At 50.7% G+C, this 19,856-nt stretch overlaps 2 protein-coding genes across 2 annotated transcripts; one reads left to right on the forward strand and one right to left on the reverse strand.

Annotated features, from left to right (window-relative positions):
* Positions 1–34: 34 nt before the first annotated feature.
* On the reverse strand, positions 35–3,332 carry Pimreg (PICALM interacting mitotic regulator). The gene is made up of 4 exons (XM_051181501.1): positions 2,999–3,332; positions 1,170–1,438; positions 671–766; positions 35–117 (listed from the first exon to the last, which is right to left on the reverse strand). Exons 1-4 carry the CDS (start codon positions 3,281–3,283, stop codon positions 84–86), a joined length of 684 nt encoding a protein of 227 aa, XP_051037458.1. The 5' UTR covers positions 3,284–3,332; the 3' UTR covers positions 35–83.
* Positions 3,333–8,796: 5,464 nt separating this feature from the next.
* Aipl1 (aryl hydrocarbon receptor interacting protein like 1) lies at positions 8,797–17,463 on the forward strand. The gene is made up of 6 exons (XM_051181503.1): positions 8,797–8,892; positions 9,403–9,582; positions 15,114–15,302; positions 16,092–16,268; positions 16,343–16,484; positions 17,261–17,463. Exons 1-6 carry the CDS (start codon positions 8,797–8,799, stop codon positions 17,461–17,463), a joined length of 987 nt encoding a protein of 328 aa, XP_051037460.1.
* The last annotated feature ends 2,393 nt before the right edge of the window (positions 17,464–19,856 follow it).

A 19,856-nucleotide genomic window follows, 5' to 3' on the forward strand; every position in this document is an offset into this window, starting at 1 on the left:
ATATGCATAGAAGGAGGAGTTGAGAGAGGAGGAGGAGACTGAGAAAGAGGGAGGGGACATTACCTGTAGGATGCTTGCTGTCCTCACTCACGAATAAGGGAGACAGTCATGTCACCACTAAGGATAGAGAAGGGGAGGGACTGATGACCTGGGATGCTTCATGTTTTGAAGGCATCCCAGCCCAGACTAGACAGGACCAGAACCCTGAAGCACAGTGGGAACATGGCCACAGGGGTCATATGGCCTCAGAACCCTTTGTGGTTATTATACAAATGGGAAAACAGTTTTCAAAGGCTCTGCCTCCAGGTTGGAATCCTGAGCAGATAGACCAGGGATTCCATGGCAACCATGTTGCTTTTGCCAAGTCCATGGGTAGACAGGGAATAAAGGAGCCATGAAAGGTATTGGAGGAAGGGAAGGTCTCTCAGGAAGCAGGTACCCACCCAGCCACATGTGAAATTCAATGTGATGGGCAAAAAGGTGAGAGGTCAAGGCCCGGTGGACTCATGGTGCATCTTTCACCATCATCCCAGAAGACTGAAGCACAGAGGGACAGGGACGGGTCTTGGTCATGTGGCAGATCGGTGCTGGAACTAGCACCCTCTCTAGAAATACAGTATGGCTCAAGGGGCCCATGGCCACTTTACCCTGGCCCCAGGATGCAGCTCACCTCTCTTCAGCCTTGATGGCTTTGTCCAGCTTTTGTGACAGCTTCTGGAGATGCTGGATTCCAGCCCCCACAGGCTCTAGGTCACTGTCAGACTCACTGAACACAAGAGGATGCAGGGGTTAGCAAGACTCTGAGCAGGGTTCAGGCAACCCTGGGTGACTGGGAAAGCCTCACTAGAGCCTCACTGTGGCACGTGACATGCAAGCCTGTGTGACCGAGCCATGGGAAACTATTCTGCAGTCAGATGAGGGCTGCTGTTGGCCTTGCACCTGTGCCCTGGTCTCCTATCTAGAATGGAGTGGGACTCATCTCTTATCCCTATCACAGGTAAGGAAACAGGCCTGGAGAGGTTTCTTTCCCCCCTTCAGGTCCTCACCAGCTCTGGGGCAGACTTGGGCCAGAACAAGGATGTGACAGTCAGGGTATCCTCACCCCAGGTAGCACTGAGGAGACTTGTGGGACAGAAAGGGCAAGCACACTGGGCTCAGAGACTACTTGCCTGGGAGAGCAGAGAGGTTCTGTGGAGGAACAGGGGCTCCGGAGGGCAGCCTCCCTCCTTAGCCGCTGACGTCGATGGGCATGTGGACCCATCTGGCCAGAGAGGCGAGGATGTCCCCCCGCATCCCGGTTGGCCCTGCATAGCCGAGTGTTCTTCTGGCTCGGACAAGGTGGGGACCCTCTGTCCTTCTGGGTGCCTCGCTTTCTTCTCACTTTCACCTGTGTTTCCATCAGCCACTTGGTGCCACTTTGACAGGACAGCTGGATCCTCTGTGATGGGTTCACATGGGAAGGTTAGCACAGACAGGACGAAGGTGGGCTGCCAGCCTTTCGCTATCCCTCTAACTTAGGGTCTGTCCCACAAACAGTCTGTTGTTAGTTTCAAGAGTGACAGTATGATTCCCAGTGAAATGTACTCTCCTACAAGACCTTCCCAGAAACTCAGAGCAGGGACACAGCAGGGAGCAGCAAGAAGATGGCTCCACCTCTACGCCCCTGGAAGAGACTAACCCAGCCAGTGAGGGGGTTCAGTTTCCTGACTCCTGGATCACCTGCCATCCCACTCTGCTCTCTTCCTTCTCTTCCCTCCTCCATCTTAGTCCACACAGATCCTTCAGTGACAGTTCTGATCATAACACTCAATTGCTCTAACCCCTTCTATGGCTCCTCAATCTATAGGTCTGAGTCCCAACCTTTGGATCTGCTTAGATTGCTTTTGTCTTGGCAAATCAGGGCCCAGAGGTTGGAGCAAGGCCCAAGGTAAGTTTGATGAGTTGGGAGACCTTAGACAAGATGTCACATTTCATTGTTCTGAGCTATAGTAGTTGAAAGCGATCTTAGGGCTCTTCCAAGTCAGAGCTAGACTTTGGCTAGGAGGCCTCTCTGTGGCACTGCCAGGAGAGACTGCTCTCTCTCCACACCATCAGAATGCCCAGCAAGATGCCCACCCCCTTCCTTCATTGGAGGTCTGTTCATTTTCATAGTTTCTTTCCTTTCCAGGGGACATCTGCCCACATCTGCTCCAGGTTTAAAGACCTATGTGGGGGTCAGTGAGATAGCGCATCAGGTAGCGGTTCCTGCTACCAAACATAAAACTCAAGTTTGAGCTCCAGAATCCACGGGGTGGAAGGAGACAGCCTACTCCTGCACTTTGTCCTCTGACCTCCAGATGAATACCACCACACGAATTCTCCTCCCATAAATAAACACAAACATTTGAATAAGTATTTAAAAATATGTCTGCTCCTGGGCACACAGCACCCAAACACCACCCCTCAAATCTGCCTTCTGAACCACTTGAAAAGTTCTACCCTTCTGCAAGCCCAGCTCCTCTGCCTTTTCCTACCAAGTAGCTGACAGCCAAGGTGTATTAAACAGTCTGACTGGGAGAATTTAGACAGGGGTCATCACACAGCATCCCCCCCAATCACTGTGACTTAGTCCTCACACTTCAGCATCCAGGCTGGACTCACACCATCCTCCTGGTCCTGTGCCTCCGTATACCTCCCCTTTCCTGAGTTGTCTCTGAAGTCTTTATTCTAGGGAGTCTTTATCCACTAAGCTTGAGACTGACATCTCTTTATGTTAGCCATTTCCTGCAGTTTCCTATCATAGGGCACAGCAGGTTACCTTGCATGGAGAGCATCAACTTCTTCCATGAGGTTTCTCACTCACTCACTGATTTGTTGGGAAACTATTATGTGCCAGAATGACTGGGGGGGTGCTGGGGGAAATTGCAAGGACCCAATCAAACTCCAAGACCCCACTGACTCTATCCTCCCTGAGGATAGCCCACTTCTGTAAACAGATGGCTAGTGGTATCATTGTTACCTGGGACATAGCACCCAGGGCGCTTTTGGCTGAACGAGCTGCAGCCTGAAGACCCTGCTGCTCTGGCTCTGGGGTTTCCAGGCGTTTCCAGGAGGGGCCAGTCCCGAGGTTGAGGCTGACGGCTCTCAGTGGCAGCCTCCTCTGGAACTGTTTGCACAGAGAGCCCAGGGGACCGGTCTCCAGATGGCCCTCAACAGACCGGGTCACTGCCTTCTCTAGATGTTCCTCTTTTAGGAGTGATCGTCTGCGCGTGGAGGCCTTCATGCCCTGCCACTGAGACGCCATGTGCTTGGTCCAGTCTCCTCTGCTCTCCAGATCCTGAGGAGGTCAAAAGGTCACCAGAGTACTTCCTGGCCCTATTCCCAGGCGTCAAAGACCCTGGGAACTGGGGAAGAGATGAAATGGAACCTCTCGGGGCAGACCTGTTGCGCAATTGTGGATGCCAGAAAGATGACCATGGAAGGCGCCATGGTCAGCAGCTGCCTCAACTGCAAGGTGGCAAATTGTCTTTCTTTCCATCCCAACCTCCTTCACTGAGGCTCAGCGGAGAGGCACGTAGGTTACCAAGCCTCGGCGCTTATGCAAGTATCATCAGCAAGAGGTTTTTCACAAATTTGTGCTCCTCTCCGGAGCAGACCCTGGCCACCCCGCCAAAGCCTCGAATCCGACAGGATGCTTTAAATTTCCAGACATCCCCTTTGTGTTACGAGTCCTGCCCAGAGTTCCTGGCCCGATCCCCTCTCGGAATTGCCCGTGAGACCCCCCTCCCCAAGTCGATGTCCCCGCGCGCTCACCTCCCTGCCTGATACCCGGGATCCGAAGATCAACACCCGCTCCTCGCCCACCTCAGTAGATTTGAAACTCCGCGCGGCCCCGCCCCAGCCTGGTCCTCGCATCCCATTGGCCCTATGAGCCCTCTGCCACCACCGCCCCTGAGTTCCGATTGGTCTGTTTCTCTCGCGACCATAAATTGTGCTTTGGGATTGGCCGGACCACGCCCGTACATCGCTGGGGACCCTCGACTGGATCGTTGCAAAGGGTCCGTCCGACCGCTGTCACCGCCCAGCCGCCTTGCCATCTCCCAGTTGCTTGGTTTGGGGTGGTCGCGCTTTGTCCCCAGATCCTGCGGTCAGGCTGCTCTGCGGGATGCTGCGAGAGCTGCGAGAGCGCAGGTCAGGGCCACTCAAGGCACCCCTTTCTTCTCCCCACCTAACTTCTCGCATCCAGTAGTTTTGTCAGAACATTAGGCTGAGACTGCTGAGCTCTGCGTTCCCTGGAAAGTTTTGTTTCAAATTCCCCGCCTGATCCTCTTCCTTCCTGAGAGACCGCCCTGCCCCTGTCAGTTCCTCAAATTCACCACCCGGCTGGCGCCCAAGAAAGCATTTCTCAGAGGAGGGGACAGACTGCAGACCGTTCTCTCCACCCGTTACATCAGGTCCTCTGCCTGATCTTGCCCCAGACATCTTTCCATCTTTCCCTTAGTCTCCCAGCAAGCTTACAACAACAACAACAACAACACAACAACAACAACACAACAACAAAACAGCCTGGTTTGCTTTCTCCTGTGTACCAGTTTTTATTTTTGTTGTTTTGCTTTTTTTCATTTTTAAGATTTTATTTTTGTTTTTAATTATGCGTCTCGGTGTGGATTCGTGGATGAGATGCTTGCAGGGTCCCGGTGGGGGTGTGAGGCTGGAAAGGAAGTCAAATCCTCTGGAGCTGGAGTTAGAGGTGGTTGTGAGGCACGCCATGTGGGTGCCTGTAATTAAACTCTGCAAGAGCAATAGAGCTTTTAAGGGCGGAGCTATCTCTCCTGTCCTCTTTTCCCTCCCTCCCTCCCTCCCTCCCTCCCTCCCTCCCTCCCTCCTTCCCTGTCTTCTTTCCTGTCTCTCTCCCCCTCCCCCCTCTGTTTCTCCATCCCTTCTGTTTTCTGATGGGCTCTTACTGGCCACGTTCCTGGCTCAGCCTCCCCAGTACTGAGATCAAGGTGCCCACACAATGTGGCCCTCTTACCTGCTTCTCCAAGAAGCATTGCCACTCCTCTCCCTTCCTGTCCTTGCCTAAGCCTGGGGTATGACCCCTAGAGAGCCCTCTTCTTGGTGTCTGGATTGTCTGACTCCCTCCCCGAGCCTCTATGCTCACCTCCCAAACCCCATATGAGGATTGATTTGTATATAGCATTTTCATGAACCCATTTTACTCCCAGTGCCACACTGCTCTACAAGGTGGCGCTGGTAGAGAGTTTAGGCTGGCCAAATTTCACTCAGTGCGAATGTGCAGCAGGTTGAAGGATCCAGATGCCATCTACGCAGGAGCAGGGTCTCTGTGGACCAAGGTTGATCTCCCTCACTGCTGCTCCTCAGCCCTCACATCCCCTTCCCCAGCCTGGATCTCTCCCCTGACTCTTGAAACCAGCAGTCTCCTGGGTCCTATCACCTCCTGCTGGTTACCTAGAGCCAACACACCCATGTTGGAGTCACCCTGGTTTTCCCACCCCCCCTTAAAGGTCTCTCTAATCTAATAAGTGGGAACTTGTGACTTATTAAACTCTTCTAAAAATAGGCTGAGAATGTCAATTTCTTACTTCCATGGGACTCAAGTTCAGCATGTCTAGAGAGATGAGTAGTTCTACATCTAATCTCCAGTAATCAGGCAGAGAACTAACCACAAGTTATCTAAACCTGAGATCCAGGGAATGAGCTGGCTGAGGCATAAGCTTGCATTTATGTGTTTGTAGGCACATGTCTTTGCCAGTGTGTGTTTGTGATTTTTGCACAAGGCATACCATGTTCAAGGCCACTCTTGGTAAGAAAGCTGACACACACATATGCAATCCCACATAACTCTTCAGAACATGGCTTGTGACTTCCTGATGTGCCGAGAGGCTTTATTGCACCCCAGTGAGCAATGGATATAGGCTGTGGTGCGCTTGTTGCCTTTGTCCTCCAGCCTCTCCTCCATGGGACTGTTTACCAGGAATCTCAACCTGCTTATGCCACTTGTGTTTGTGACCACAAACATACATGCAATGAAGGAGGGAGAGAGAGATGTGGTTCCTAAGAAGGCAGAGTCGGAAGCGAGGGAATGTCTCAGTGAAGATGGAACACTGGGAAGTGGGTCTCTCGAATAGTGTTTCGCCACATTTATCTCCCCAGCACCTGCCCCAGCGCCTGGCATGTCAAGGCATTCATAATAATAGCTTATATTTTCTGAGCCCGTACCACGTGTCAGACACTCAGCTAAGTGTATCTACATGCTTCCTTCTTAGTTCTCGATGCAGCTCTAGGAAGTCGGGTCTATTTTTATTCTCATTACCGACGACGAAGCTGGAGATTCAGACGGGCCAGATCCTGGGTCTCTGCCTTCAAGCTCTGTGTTCCTGTCTTTGGGTCACACATCCTTGCTGAGCATCTGGAGTGCGTGCATGCATGCATGTGTGTAGTGAGTATTCTCAATGCTGGCAGCTCTCACCCCTTTTGCCACAACTGGCAGACCAGGTTAATGAAGGGAAGTCTCCATGGCAACGAAAGAAGGCAGAAGAAGTATTTTCTTCTGAATGGGAAGCTGCTCCCTTCAGCCTTGCACGGAGAGAGGCTGGGGGTGGGGTGGCTCCACACAGGCGAAGCTCTTTGATGAGTGGTGGGTGGGTGCGGGGGTCTCCTGCTCCATTGGAGGATGACAACGTAGCAAATAGCACAAGTGGGGCTCAGCTCCCCCTCCCCCACCCCTCACTCCCCCCTCCCCGCTGAGGAGGGAGGTAGAGGAGGAATGCTTCAGCAGTCCCCTGTCTCACAGCTTCCTCTCCAGCCCAAAGCTTTCACAAGTTATCTCCACCCCTGAATTTATCACATCTCATAGGAAAAACTATGTGCTGAATGCTATGGACATGAGGAGCCAGGGGCCATGGGAAGTGAAGGGGGCACAGGGACCTTACTGGGGTTGGAGGTTGGGTGACTCCCAAATATGTGACATTCTAGCTGAGTCGCTGGGTGGAGAGTGACGTCAGAGAGCTTTCCACATTCCAGGACTGACTGGACTAAGGCAGAGAGAAGCAGAGGGTATGGCCTGGGGTGGGATGGGGTGGGCAGGAGCAAAGGCCCAGGTTAGGGCAGGAGCTTAGAATAGGTCTGGGGTGGGAAGTCAGCTGGTTTTGAAGAGAGGAGCATGTGACCAGGACTGTAGTCCAATTAAGGCTTTGAACAGATTGGAGACTGGCCTGAGTAGACGATGGGGCATCCACATCAGCAACGAAGCCTGCACCCTAGAATGTCCTTGCCTCTTCCCTTTGCTGCTTGTCTTTTGACTCTCTGCAAAGGAAGATGTGGAAACAGCAGCAGTGTCAAGTGTGAAATGGAGCATGACCAAGTCCCTTTCTCCCATTGTGCATTTGATCAGGATAGGGAAATGTCCCAAGGAGAAAGTGTACTATAATGAGGAGTCATTATAAAGCAACACGCAGGGTCATCCTCCATGTCAGGGGAGAATACTGCAGGGAGCTCGGAGTCAGTGCCTGGCCCTGGCCTATGTTCTCGGCCCACTTCATGGTCATGGCAATCACATTTGACTATCTGTTCTATCCCCTCAGCACACATGCCCCTCTAGGATGCCGGGTGGCTGGAGAAAGATGGAAGAGAAGAGGAAAAGCCTCTACACCTTCAGTCTTACCTGCTCCCCAAGACTGGGATGGAAGCAACCCTGAGTTGGGCAGCTGGTGCTTTCTAGAATTCCAAGTTTCATACTCTGTATCTGGACAGTTGGCCTAGGTTTGTGGTCCTTTAAGGCAAGGAGTCTTCATGGAAATCAAGACTTTTGAGGATGCTGGATATAGGGAGCCCTAGACCCTGGCTTTCCTGGAGAAGGGGATCGAGGAAGGGTGGAGTGGGAGACACCCAAGGCTACAAGGACATTAACTTTGATGTAGAAAGCTCCTAGCCAAGTTATAATGTCTGTGACTGTGGCGAGGTCAGTGTTGTCTTTCTTGGTCACAAGTCAACATCCACAAGAGACTGGTTTTGTGTGCTCTTTTATCGGCTTTAAGACTGGAGAGAAGCATGAGAATTTAAGATGGCCACAAGGTGGCGCCAAACACCAAGCCTTCACATTAATTTTTTTTTTTTTTCTTCTAGACCCCCCAAAGGGGCCCCTGGGGTTCTTAATAAGCTTTGCCTCACAGGACCTAAGACTGAGGTCCAGTCAGAGTGAAGGCAGAAGCTCAGTGCTAGGAACACCTTAATTTCCCCCAGAACTGTTCTGACCTTTCTTAGTTACTTTAAAGCCAGAACCCAGGGGCTGCCCTCTGTCCGCTTCTCCCAGCTCCCTGGAGGACTATAGAAGTTTTAAGAGACAGAGGCTGGGCAAGCTCAGCACTGCAGGCACAGGAGGGGCAATGGTTACTTCTGGCCTCCACTACTTTCCTCCTCGGATGGCCCCAGGCCTCTCCTGCTGCCTTCCTTCTCCACTTGCTCCTCACAGAAACATCCTCTGACCTCTTTTGTTGAGTTGGAACCAAAGTAAAGCCTGATGTAGTCATTGTGGGTGTCAGACAGGGGATTTGGGTCTACTGAGGAATCCCGAGTAACATGGCAGTCCACGAGTTTGTAGTGGCCGAAGACATACCTTCCTTCTGACTCCCCCTCCCTGCCGGGAAGTCCTCCGTGTGTGTCAGCTGCTTAACTGTCCTCTCCTCTGTTGGGATTATCTATTCCCGCACTGGCCTCTAACCACAGGTCAGCCACAGGACTGATCCCTGCTTTGGTAGGATTATCTAGGCCTGTGCAAGCCTCTCCCATACCTGCAGCATGGATGTCTCTCTACTCCTCAATGTGGAGGGCGTCAAGAAGACCATTCTGCACGGGGGAATAGGAGAACTCCCTAAATTTATCACTGGCTCCAGAGTGAGTATCCTTCCCCCAGGGTATCGCAAATAGCTTTTGGCTCTTCCCTAATCCAGCCAGGCAGGTCTTTTCTTGAATTGCCCACCTAGGCTGCCTGCTTTGGAGTTTATAATCAGGCTCAGACTTTTTAAAAATAGTTTTCAGGGTAACTTTAGTGTGGGCTAAAAGGAGGGATTTGGGGGAATTTTCCAGAGCTCCAAAATGTCAAGTGAGTAGGAGGGAATCTCAGGAGTTGTGACGTTTGTCCCCTTGTGTTTGATGGGTCTCCAGGTGTGGATGAACATTTGAATATATTGGGGAAGGAATTCTTGATGCTGGGCTGTGATAAATGGGCATGGAGTATGCTGGAAAGGAATGAGTTCCTTGTGAGGACTTGCAGGTATTGGGGTATGTGCCCGAGGCACCTTAGTTTGTCAGGTGTGGGTGAACTGACAGAGAGGACAGCCCTAGGAGCCTGTGGTGATTGGGTGGCTGCCACTGGAATTCAGGGCCCTCTGTTCTGGGAACTAGGTGACCTTTCATTTCCGAACCATGAAGTGTGATGAGGAACACACAGTGATTGATGACAGCAGGCAGGTGGGCCAACCCATGAGCATCATCATTGGCAACATGTTCAAGCTGGAGGTGTGGGAGGCGCTGCTGACATCCATGCGTCTTGGTGAAGTTGCTGAGTTCTGGTGCGACACCATTGTAAGTAGGCCCCATGGCTCTTTCCCCCATGGCCCTCCCCACCCCCACTCTTCCCAGAACTGTCAAGGTTCAGGAAAGTTAGGGCAAAACAAGCCTCTGTAGGTATACCCTGAATACCCATTTCTCTGCCTTTACAAGCATGGTGCCCAGCCCTTCAGACAAAGCAGGCCTAGGAATGACATGGGGCGAGTGGTTGGCTGGAGGGCTTTGAGAGCACATGGCCTTGCTTGGGAGGAGGGGGCCTCCCTGGTCCTTCCCTTTTGCTCCGCATTGCAGATCCTGGAGATTTGGTGGCCACTGGGCTCTTTTGTCCTCCCCCATTTCTACCAACTCTGTGACTCAGTTCCATCTTTATGACTTCTTGATCTTTGCTTTGGAGAGACAAGTGTTTCTTAGAGAAACTTTCAAACCCACCACTCTGTCTTGTGTCCTCTTCCCTCCAGGGGACTTTCCTTTCTCATCTCCCATGGGCAAATTCCAGACATTGTGGCAATTCGTCTGGGAACACTAGATTTTTGTGATTCTAAAACCACTGGACATTTGGAAAACACATTATTAAATCTTCAGAAAACCCAAACACCCCCTTCATGTTCTCTAGTTGCCTGACACAGGAATTCTCTGACCATCTTGTTTATTCCCTTTTAAAAACTTTATTTTTATTTTAAAGTGTGCTTGTGCATTTGTGTATCTGTGTGGATCTGTTCACATGAGTGCAGGTGCCCAAAGAGTACAGAAGCAGGTGTTGGACACCCCCACCCCCACCCCCCGCCCCCCGCCCCCCGCCACGCCCTGAGCTGGAGTTGCAGTTGCGGATGGTTGTGAGCTGCCTGGCATGCATACTGGGAACTGAACTCCACTCTCTGAAAGAACAACAAATGCCCTTAAATGCCGAGCCATCCCTCCAACACTCACTTATTCTTTATAAATGAGTGGCATTTATGTGTTCAGGCAGGACCCAAGCAAAGCCAGTGTGTTAGGCTTTACCAGCGTGGCTCTGTGTCTCCTTTCTCCCTGGGTCTCCTGGCCCCTTTGGGACATAGAGGGAACTGAGTTAGCAGTTCCAGAGAGATGCCCGTTTGGATACTGCTGGTTGCTTCTGAATGTAATTGTCTGACATGTTCCTTTACTTCTTGTATTTTTGACAAGTGAGCTTTTTTTGTCCAAAGGTTTGAAAGGATTCTAGTTCTTCCTTATTCCTCTCCTTTTTTTTTTTTTTTTTTTATGTACAAGGTTTCATGTAGCCCAGGCTGGCCACGAACTCCCTGTGTAGCTGAGGATGACCTGGACTTCTGGTCCTCCTGCCTCTACCACCGAGGTTTGAGGACTACAAGTGTGTACCACCACATCTGGCTTATGTAGCACTAGGGATCAAACTCGGGGGTTTGTGCATGGCAGGCAAGTGCCCCAGCAACAGAGTCCTACCCCACAGACTTTGTTTTAAAGTCATGGATAGCTCTGTGAACTTCTCAAGGAGGGCCACACCCTGCCTGCCTATCTCATGCAAGACTGAGATTGATGGGTGAGTTCAGGTGTTGAATGGCAGAACTGTCCATCACAAGGCTCCCTCTGGATCTTCACAGTGGATGGTGGATAGATCCTCTTTATTTCACGGGGAGCTAATGACCTTTTTGAGAGAGCAGTTTGGTAGAGAGACAGATTGCTTTTGAGATGTATTCTATTAGTGCGGACTGACCTGGGGAGACTCTCTTCTTGCCACTCTGTCTCCTCATCTGTAAATGAACAAATGACATGTTCGGGGCTGTTTTGGGACTCGCAGGATACGATATCAAAGAGCAGAAGTCATAGTGCGCATAAGGTGATTAAATGGAGAAGCTGTTATTTTGAGCTAGAAGGAAGTTGAAGATTAACTCCTCCATTTTACTGAGGAGCCTTACTCTGAGTACTATTCTGAGAGAAGAAGTAACCTGCTCTTGTTCAAACAAGTTCAAACAGGATCCAAGTGGGAATCTTAACCTTGTTGGGTACATGCGCCTTTTAACAGAGCCAGACTGCAGTGCCACAGTCTACCACTAGGGGATGCCGTGCAACACATTAGTCCTTTATGTTCCTCAGCATATGAGAGCCCAGCATCTTTTCTTTGCAACAGTTCCTTTGTTACTACTTTAATCTTAATGTCCTTTAACTTAAAAAAATGTGTTTCTGTCAGTTTGCGATTTCATCCATTTGGCTTACTCTGTGTTATGTTGGTTTAGAACCACCCTTCTTGCCTTTGCTTTCAGTGAGGCATCCCTGAGCCTGTGAGACCCCTGTGTATCTGCTTCAGGCTTTATGTCTACAAGGTTTTGTCACCACCAAGAGGTCCCCCTCACACACCTCTTCAGGGTGCATATATGCTAACATGCTAGGCTGCATGCTCTTAATCCATTGATTGATTTGTTGTGCGAAGCCACCAGCTGCTGCTCCCTCCAGGAGCTGTCCCATGTGACCCTGTGGTCTTCTGGTCACTTCAGCAATCATATGATGTGCATCTTATAGGTTGGTAAGTTTTAGAACATAGTGACTATTGGTTTTCCCAATGCTCATAGCTTTCATGTATGTGCATATGAGTCACTTGTCCATTTATCCAGCCATACTTTATCCATCTATATATCTATCTACTCACCCACTTACCCAGGCATCAGTTTATTCATACTTCTCTTCAACCAGTGTTCAGCCACAGTCCAGTCTGTTATCAGTAAGCCTTCCACAGCTCCAGCTCCATGAATTTATCCACTCAACCTCTGCTCATCCTTCCATTCATCCATCCATACATCTGACCAGGTTTCAATTTAATGTTCATTCAAAAATCAAGGCTTTTTGTTTTTGTTTCTGTCTGTGTGTCTGTGCATGAGCATTCTTGGATGGTCATCCTCACCTTCCTCTTTGTTAGAGACAGAGTCTCTTGTTGTTCACTGCTGAGTTTACTAGGCTAATGGGCCTGTGAACTTCCAGGGATTCTTCCGTCTCTGCTTATCATCTGCCTGTGGGACCGCTGGGACTATAGATGCACCACCTCACACTGGTGCAGCAATCACTTTCTCCAATGTACCATCTCCCTAGTACCCACAACCCACATTTTCACCACTCCATCTATAGCATATGTATATATGGTATATCTTACTTCATTTCCTCTTATCTACCTGTGCTTTCTTTTTCCTTCTTCCTTTCTGTGTTAGGAATGATACAGGTAGTCTCCAGGCCTGGAAGAACTGAATTCTGGAAGAGAAGACACTTAGCTCTTCTTTATAGGGTGCCAGGCAACCAGGGCATGCCATAGAGGACAAGGGCAGAGTGCTCTGGGGTCACAAAAAGGGCAGCTAAGTGCTTCAGAGTCTTGGAGGAAGTTCTTCAAGAAGGTGACATTGAGTTGCATCTCGAAGGATGAGTAAGAGCTCACACGAGTGAGTGTCAACTTGACACAAGCTAGAGCCATTTTGGAAGAGGGAACCTCAACTGTGGAGACACCCCCCCATACTGTCCTGTGAGGAAGCCTGTGGGGGCCTTTGCATGACTGATAATTGTTTTGGCAGGACCTAACCATTGTGGCTGGTGTTCTTGGGTGCTGTAAGAAAGCAGGTTGAGCAAGCCACAAGGAGCAAACCAGTAAGCAGCATCCCCATGGCTTCTGCATCCGCTCCTGTCTCCAGGTCCCTGCCCTGACTACTTTGATGATGGCCTGCGATGTGGACCTGTAAGCTGAAATTAACCCTATCTGCCTCAAGTTGCTTTTGGTCATGGTGTTTTATCACAGCCATAGAAACCTAACTAAAATACCTGGCCTAGGTAGTGCATGTGTAACTACATTTAGTTAGCCCGTTCTCTGTGGGCTGTCTCTACTCAAGAATCAGAGTTCTAGACAGACTCAGCCTCTAGCCAGGAATCTCAGGTCCAATTAAGGCCTAATTAGGCAGCTGTTGTGTGACAATCCCTGCCCTGCACTCTTCCTGGATTACCCTTGCTTGGTTACCTTCAAGTTAGATCTTTGCAGGAACAGGAGAGGTGATGCTTCCCTCTCTCCCCCAGTACAGAGGGGCAGGATGGGCGAGAGCTTCTGGCCCTTTGTCTGCCTCCAAGGGCCTGTCTTCATCTAGGGCTTGTTGTTGGTGCTCAGTCTTGTGAGGCCTGAGAAACAAACACCAGCTGTTTCCCTGGTTGCCCAATGGGCAGGGGCAGCTGTTCCAAGTCCATGGAAGGGGATGGGCTAGCAGTGGCAGGACACTTGGGCTCTGGACAGCTCTGTATTACTCTCTGCTAGTTCTCTCTGTGTTTAAACACTGGCAATTAATTAAAACACCAGATTCCTTACCCACCCCTCCAAAGTTCAACACACTGTGAAGGACAGGTGGACTCAAGCTGGGATTCAGTGGTTGGAGTCTGTGTCACTGCAGGTGGCAGCTTTCAGTCCAGACAAGGCCTTGGCCTGCACCCGGCTCTGGCCTCAGAACAAAGAGGAAACCATGGTGATGGACTCTCTGATTGTTTGAGTGCTCAGATGTCTAGAGCCCATGGGTGACAATGGCTGTTCCTGCAGCCTATCACCTGGTAGGAGGGCTCCTGGACCCTTCCCTGTCTCAAACTTGGTGCTAGGAGAATGAAGACCTGCCTTGTCCTCAACCTTGGTTCCTTCTGCCCGTGATGTCATTCTATAACCCTAGGCATGGGCTTGGGCACCAGACCTGCCAGGTTGGCAGGTGTCTAGCAGACTATAGCCTTTTCCTGAGGTGTTGCTTAAATGGCCTTAATGTGTTTCTCCCCAAAGCAAGTTGGTGGGAGGTGGGTGTTCCCTCCCTTATTCTAGCCTTAATCCTTCAGACACCTGCCATCTGGCTGTGCCTCGCAGGAGTCAGCCCAGGGCATCTTGGGCTGATCCAGCCCAGTGGGGGTGACCTTCAGCTTTCAGCATTCATCCTTTCCACTGGAATTCTTTTGTAGGAGTCTGAACTGGGCCACTTCACTTTTTTGGAGATGGGCTCTGAGGCCCTATCAGAAAGCTGAGACCTAGGATGGAGTGGACCTTGGTGAATCCCAAGGGCCACCTCCATGCTGGATGCAGCTGGATCAGACCAGACACACATTAGTATAGTCACATTTGATGGCTCTCTCAGATCTGGAACCCTGCTCCTTTCACAGCTGTACCCTGGGAGCCCTGGGCTTGAGGGGAAAGAAATGTGCTGTGCTGACCACAAGGCTATAAAGGGGCAGTTCACGGCTAAAACACAGTTTGGGGAGGCAGGTTCATGTCCTGCCTGTGTCATGCCTGACTGTGTAGCTTTGAGCAAGCTGGTTAACCTCTTTGGGCTCCTGTCTCTTCATCTGTAGCACAGGGCTATTCACAGTGACTCTTGGGCAGGATGGGCTTTAGGATTAGAGGTGCCAACTATAAAGCAGTTGGTGGCACACTGTGACATACAGTTGTTCTGGTGGGTGTCCTGGGACGGCAGCATAATTGAGAAGGGTACAGCACGGGTTGGGTGTGGCCTGGATAGGTCTAAACAGACAGATAAGACACTACCCCTTCATTTCTCCTACAGCACACAGGGGTCTACCCTATGTTGTCCCGCAGTCTACGACAGGTGGCTGAGGGCAAGGACCCCACAGGCTGGCATGTGCACACGTGTGGGCTGGCCAACATGTTTGCGTACCATACTCTGGGCTACGAGGACCTGGATGAACTGCAGAAAGAACCACAGCCTCTCATCTTCCTGATTGAGCTGCTGCAGGTGGGAGCCAGGTGTGGGAGGGGCTGGCCCAGGTCAGGAGGGATCCTGTAGGCCCCCAACCCCATGCCCACTTCACTTGCTTCTCTAGGAAACAAGAGGCTGCTCAGGGACCCCAGCAGAATTGAAAGTTGCAAACCGCCTGCCCCCGAAAAAGCTCACTTGGAACCAATGTCTGAAAAATGGGGTTTAACTTTTGAAGCATTTTTATTTAATTGGTTATCTGCTTCCATTTCTGCAAGATTTAGATAGGGTTGCAGCCTCTTCCTTGGTTTCTATGATTTGTGGGTTTGGACTTGGGTCTGGCACGGTAAGAGAGCATGGAGTTAAAAGAGCCAGGCTCAAGGTTGAGGCCAGGTCAGACTCAGCTTATCACCAAGGCCGAGGCTCAACCTGAAGGCTGCATGGGGAAGTAAAACTAAAAAAGAACAGTTGTGTTGAGCAAAGATGCTCTTTGTAGAAATTACATGCTTGTGTTATTATAATGACAAATTCCCACCAGATGGCAATAGAAGTGTCTTGTTCTAACACAGTGAGTACTAATGACAATTTTCCAACTATTGGAAATAAACTTTTCCTAGAAAGGACCCTTTTCATGATTTACCTGAAGGCACTGGCTTGCTTAGGGCAGGGCTGGGTCTTTTTGCTTCTGTGCTCTGTTCTCAGCGTCTTACCCAGCATGCCTGACTCTGGTGTGGTTGCCTCATTGTGGCATAGGGCAAACCACTTCGGAAGGCTGCTGGGGTCATCTTGCCTGGTCCTCGCCTGGCTAAGCTGTGTTTCCTGGGCTAGGTGGAGGCCCCAAATGAGTACCAGAGGGAGACGTGGAATCTGAATAATGAGGAGAAGATGCAGGCAGTGCCTCTCCTGCATGGGGAAGGCAACAGGCTCTACAAGCTGGGTCGCTATGATCAGGCTGCCACTAAGTACCAGGAGGCCATCGTGTGCCTGAGGAATCTTCAGACTAAGGTCAGGAACTATCTCTGCCTGGGTGGGCTGGGATGAGCCTTAACCAGCTGGTAGCTGAGCTTCTGCCCCCGCAGGAGAAGCCTTGGGAGGTTGAGTGGCTGAAGCTGGAGAAAATGATCAACACCCTGATCCTCAACTACTGCCAGTGCCTGCTGAAGAGGGAGGAGTACTATGAGGTGTTGGAGCATACCAGCGACATCCTACGACACCACCCAGGTGCAGCCCTGGCTGGGGTGATGGAGTAGGAGTGGGACTGAGGGTGGTGAAGATGGGGTGGGGGTTGGGGAGATACAGGCATCCAGGGCTCAGCCACTTGCAAAGGAAGGCCTCAGTGGCCCTTTCCCATGGTGTGAGGCATGGAAGCTTGTCTTCACCCATTTGACTTCCCCAAGCCTGCAACTGCATCGTAGGTGCTTCTGGGTGGGTGATATTTGTTGTGGGAGGTGTTTGTTTCAGACTGAGGCTGGCTATCTTGCCAAGGCTCACTTGGAACTTGTGATCCTCCTGCCTCAGCCTTCAGAGATCTGGGCTTTACAGGCATGCACCACCATTGGCTTTGGAGAGGTGGTTTTAAAATCTTACTCATTTTTAGGCTTTGCAAATGTGCATGTGGCTATGTATTCCATGAATTTGGGAGTAGTAGCCAGGCTTTGAAAGGAGGCCAGCAATCTAGAGAAAAATATGAAATCAACACTGGAAGCCAATCTCTGGCAGTATTTGAGAAGGCTTTTGACTAACACTAAGCATAACAGCACACGCTTCTGGCGCTAAGTACTCCATGTTCCTTATCACACTGAGTCCCACAGTCACCCAGATTGGTCTGGTACAAGGACCATGTCTGATGGGGACAAAGCTTGGGTCCTCAGAGGGAACAATACAAGAGTTCTGAAAGTGAAATTGGTTATAGGACTTGGAAGAAACCGAGATCAGGAGGTCTGATGTCAGAGCTCTCTGGGGCTGGCTGGGTGGGTGCAGCTCATTCTTCCCCGCAGGGATCGTGAAGGCCTACTATGTGCGCGCACGTGCTCACGCAGAGGTGTGGAATGCTGAGGAGGCCAAGGCAGACCTCAAGAAAGTGCTGGAGCTGGAGCCTTCCATGCGCAAGGCAGTGCTCAGGGAACTGAGGCAGCTGGAGAGCCGCCTGGCAGACAAACAGGAGGAGGAGAGGCAGCGCTGCCGGAGCATGCTGGGCTAGGCTGGGCTGGGCTGGGCTGGGTGTTGGGTGAGGGGGCGGTGGTGGTGGTGGCTGGGCTGGGTTGGGTTTGGTGGGGTAGGAGCTGCCTGCTGAAACTCTGGGCTGAGGGCGCTCACACTGCTCCACTTGGCTGCCATGAGGCTATCAGTGACTTCCCTGAGGTCCCACAGCCTATGGCTGTGTACAAACAAGCACATATGGCCTGAGCACCCCTGGTTCAATGAACCAGGACTTGGATGTCACTTTTTAGCACATACTCATATTGAATCATATTAAGACTAATTTCTGAAGGCTGGGGATATAGCTCAGTGGTAGAGAGCTTGTTTAGCAATCCTGGAGCCCTGGGTTTGATCTCCAGTAACAAATAAATAGACAGACACACACACACATTTTTTTGTGGGATCAAAGTCATAGATGCCCATGAAAATCAAAAGCATCTGTCACCCCCTAAAAAAACCCAAATTAATAAATGGCACATGCTAGCCCCCATTCCTTAACTCAGGTGTAGTAATCAACCTTGCTTTAAATTAAAATATTTTAAAAAGTGTGTATTGTGTGTCTATGTGTGTGCCACATGTGTAAGGGTTACCCAAGGAAGCCAGAGGAGGGCTTGTGATCCTGTGAAGCTAGAGTTACAGGTGGTTTTGAGATGCCCTACCTGGGAACCAAACTCAGGTCCTCTGGAAGAGCAGCAAGAACCTTCTCTCCAGTCCCAAGTGAAGAGCTATTTTTAATCAGCGTTCACAGTTTTCGCTATCATATTGATGTTTTCATGAAAATTAGTTTTTGTTGATTCTCTCCTCACCCTCTCCATTATGCCCAGTTTTATTTTTGTTAGGTTTTTTTGTTTGTTTGTTTTTTCCCTCTGTCCCCACCGAAGCCTCTTGCTGTATCTTATATCAAGGCTGATTACAAAAGGGGCTCTCCCTACCTGTTCCTGAGTTTTGGCAGCTGTATTTTGGGATTTCTAATTCTGTTCGCTCTCACCCCCCCACACTTTATAGTCACTAGACATAGAACCCCTCAGAATGTCATTGACCTTGGTGGCTCTGGGGACTCCTGGAAGAGGGATAGTGCCAGCATCCTCTGTGCTCCTCTCTCCTTAAGGATGGGGTATACTTTCCTTCCCTCTATGCCTGTAGTTAATATCCACGGTGAGCTCAATAAACAAACGAGGTCTGTGCTTGGTACTCAGGTCGGCTGGAAAATCTGAAAAGCAATGAGCACCCTTGATGTGATCGTGGCTGTGTTAGTGGGGGGCTCTCATTGCAGCCCTCAATTCTTCGATCCCCAGGCCACCAGAATTAGGATGCTCCTGCCATCTCAGGGCCAGCTCTCCTAGCCTAGGAGAGAAGGCAGCTCATTTGTAATTGACCTGGGTCTAAGTCTACTAGACCGTCTGTGTCCATAGCGAGGAGGGAGCCCGAGGCAGGAGAGGACAGAGGAAGGGACATTGTGACCTGCTGAAGCACAGGAAGGAGTGTCACAAGGCTGCGGACTCCTGAGATGTGGAGCAGGGAGGGAGGGCAGAAGGACCTTCCCCACCTCCTCCAGCGGTGCTGCCCCAGGAGCCCCCTGGATAGTGCGCATTGCCAGAGCACCTGTGTGGCTCTGAGCAGATGAGGAGCCTGGCAAATGACATTTTTGAAGGGCCAGGAATGATGGCCCTAGACTTCCCCCTTTCCTCTTCTCTCCTCACCTCACATTCCCCCCTCTTTCTCTCCTTTCTTTCCTTCCTCCTTTCTTCTACCCTCTCTCCCCTTTTCCAGGTGTTGTTTTTGAGGCAGGGTCTCCCTGTGTAGCCCAGGCTGGCTTGGAACTTTGCATCATCCTGCTTCTGCTTTCCAAGTGATGGGATTGCATGCATGGGATTGCTCGGCATGCTGTCCCTTTCTGTGTGTGCTGTCCCCTCCATTGCTTTTCCTTATGCAGACAGAGAGGATCCCATCTTACTTGTCAGAATACAGTTCACAGCTCCCTAGCATGACTAATACCTCAAGGCATCTCGGAGCCTTGATTGGTCCTGTATGGCCCTCCTAGGAGGGGATCTTCCCTTCTGATGCTCTAGGACATTTACAAGACCAAGAACCAAGAAAGCTGTGGCCCTGAGTGCCTAAGGACTACAGTTGGAGGTACACTGGAGAGAGAGAGACCTTTGTTACTGATACCCAGAGATGATGAAGGGACCCTGGAAGTCCTGTTCTGAAGCCATTGCATCTTATACTTAGCTCACTTGTGCAGACATTGTGATGTGGAAGTGGCAGAGATGCAACCAGCTATCCACCCAGGGCTCTGGTGCTGGCCTGGTTTCCTTCTGTGCTCTAGAAGCAGTTTCCTATGAGGTTCTGGATGAGGGGGTTGGGAGGTGAACTTATCTCACAGGTAGTCTTCAG

Source organism: Phodopus roborovskii, unplaced genomic scaffold (genome assembly GCF_943737965.1).
Source record: "Phodopus roborovskii unplaced genomic scaffold, PHOROB, whole genome shotgun sequence".
Lineage (NCBI taxonomy): Eukaryota > Metazoa > Chordata > Mammalia > Rodentia > Cricetidae > Phodopus > Phodopus roborovskii.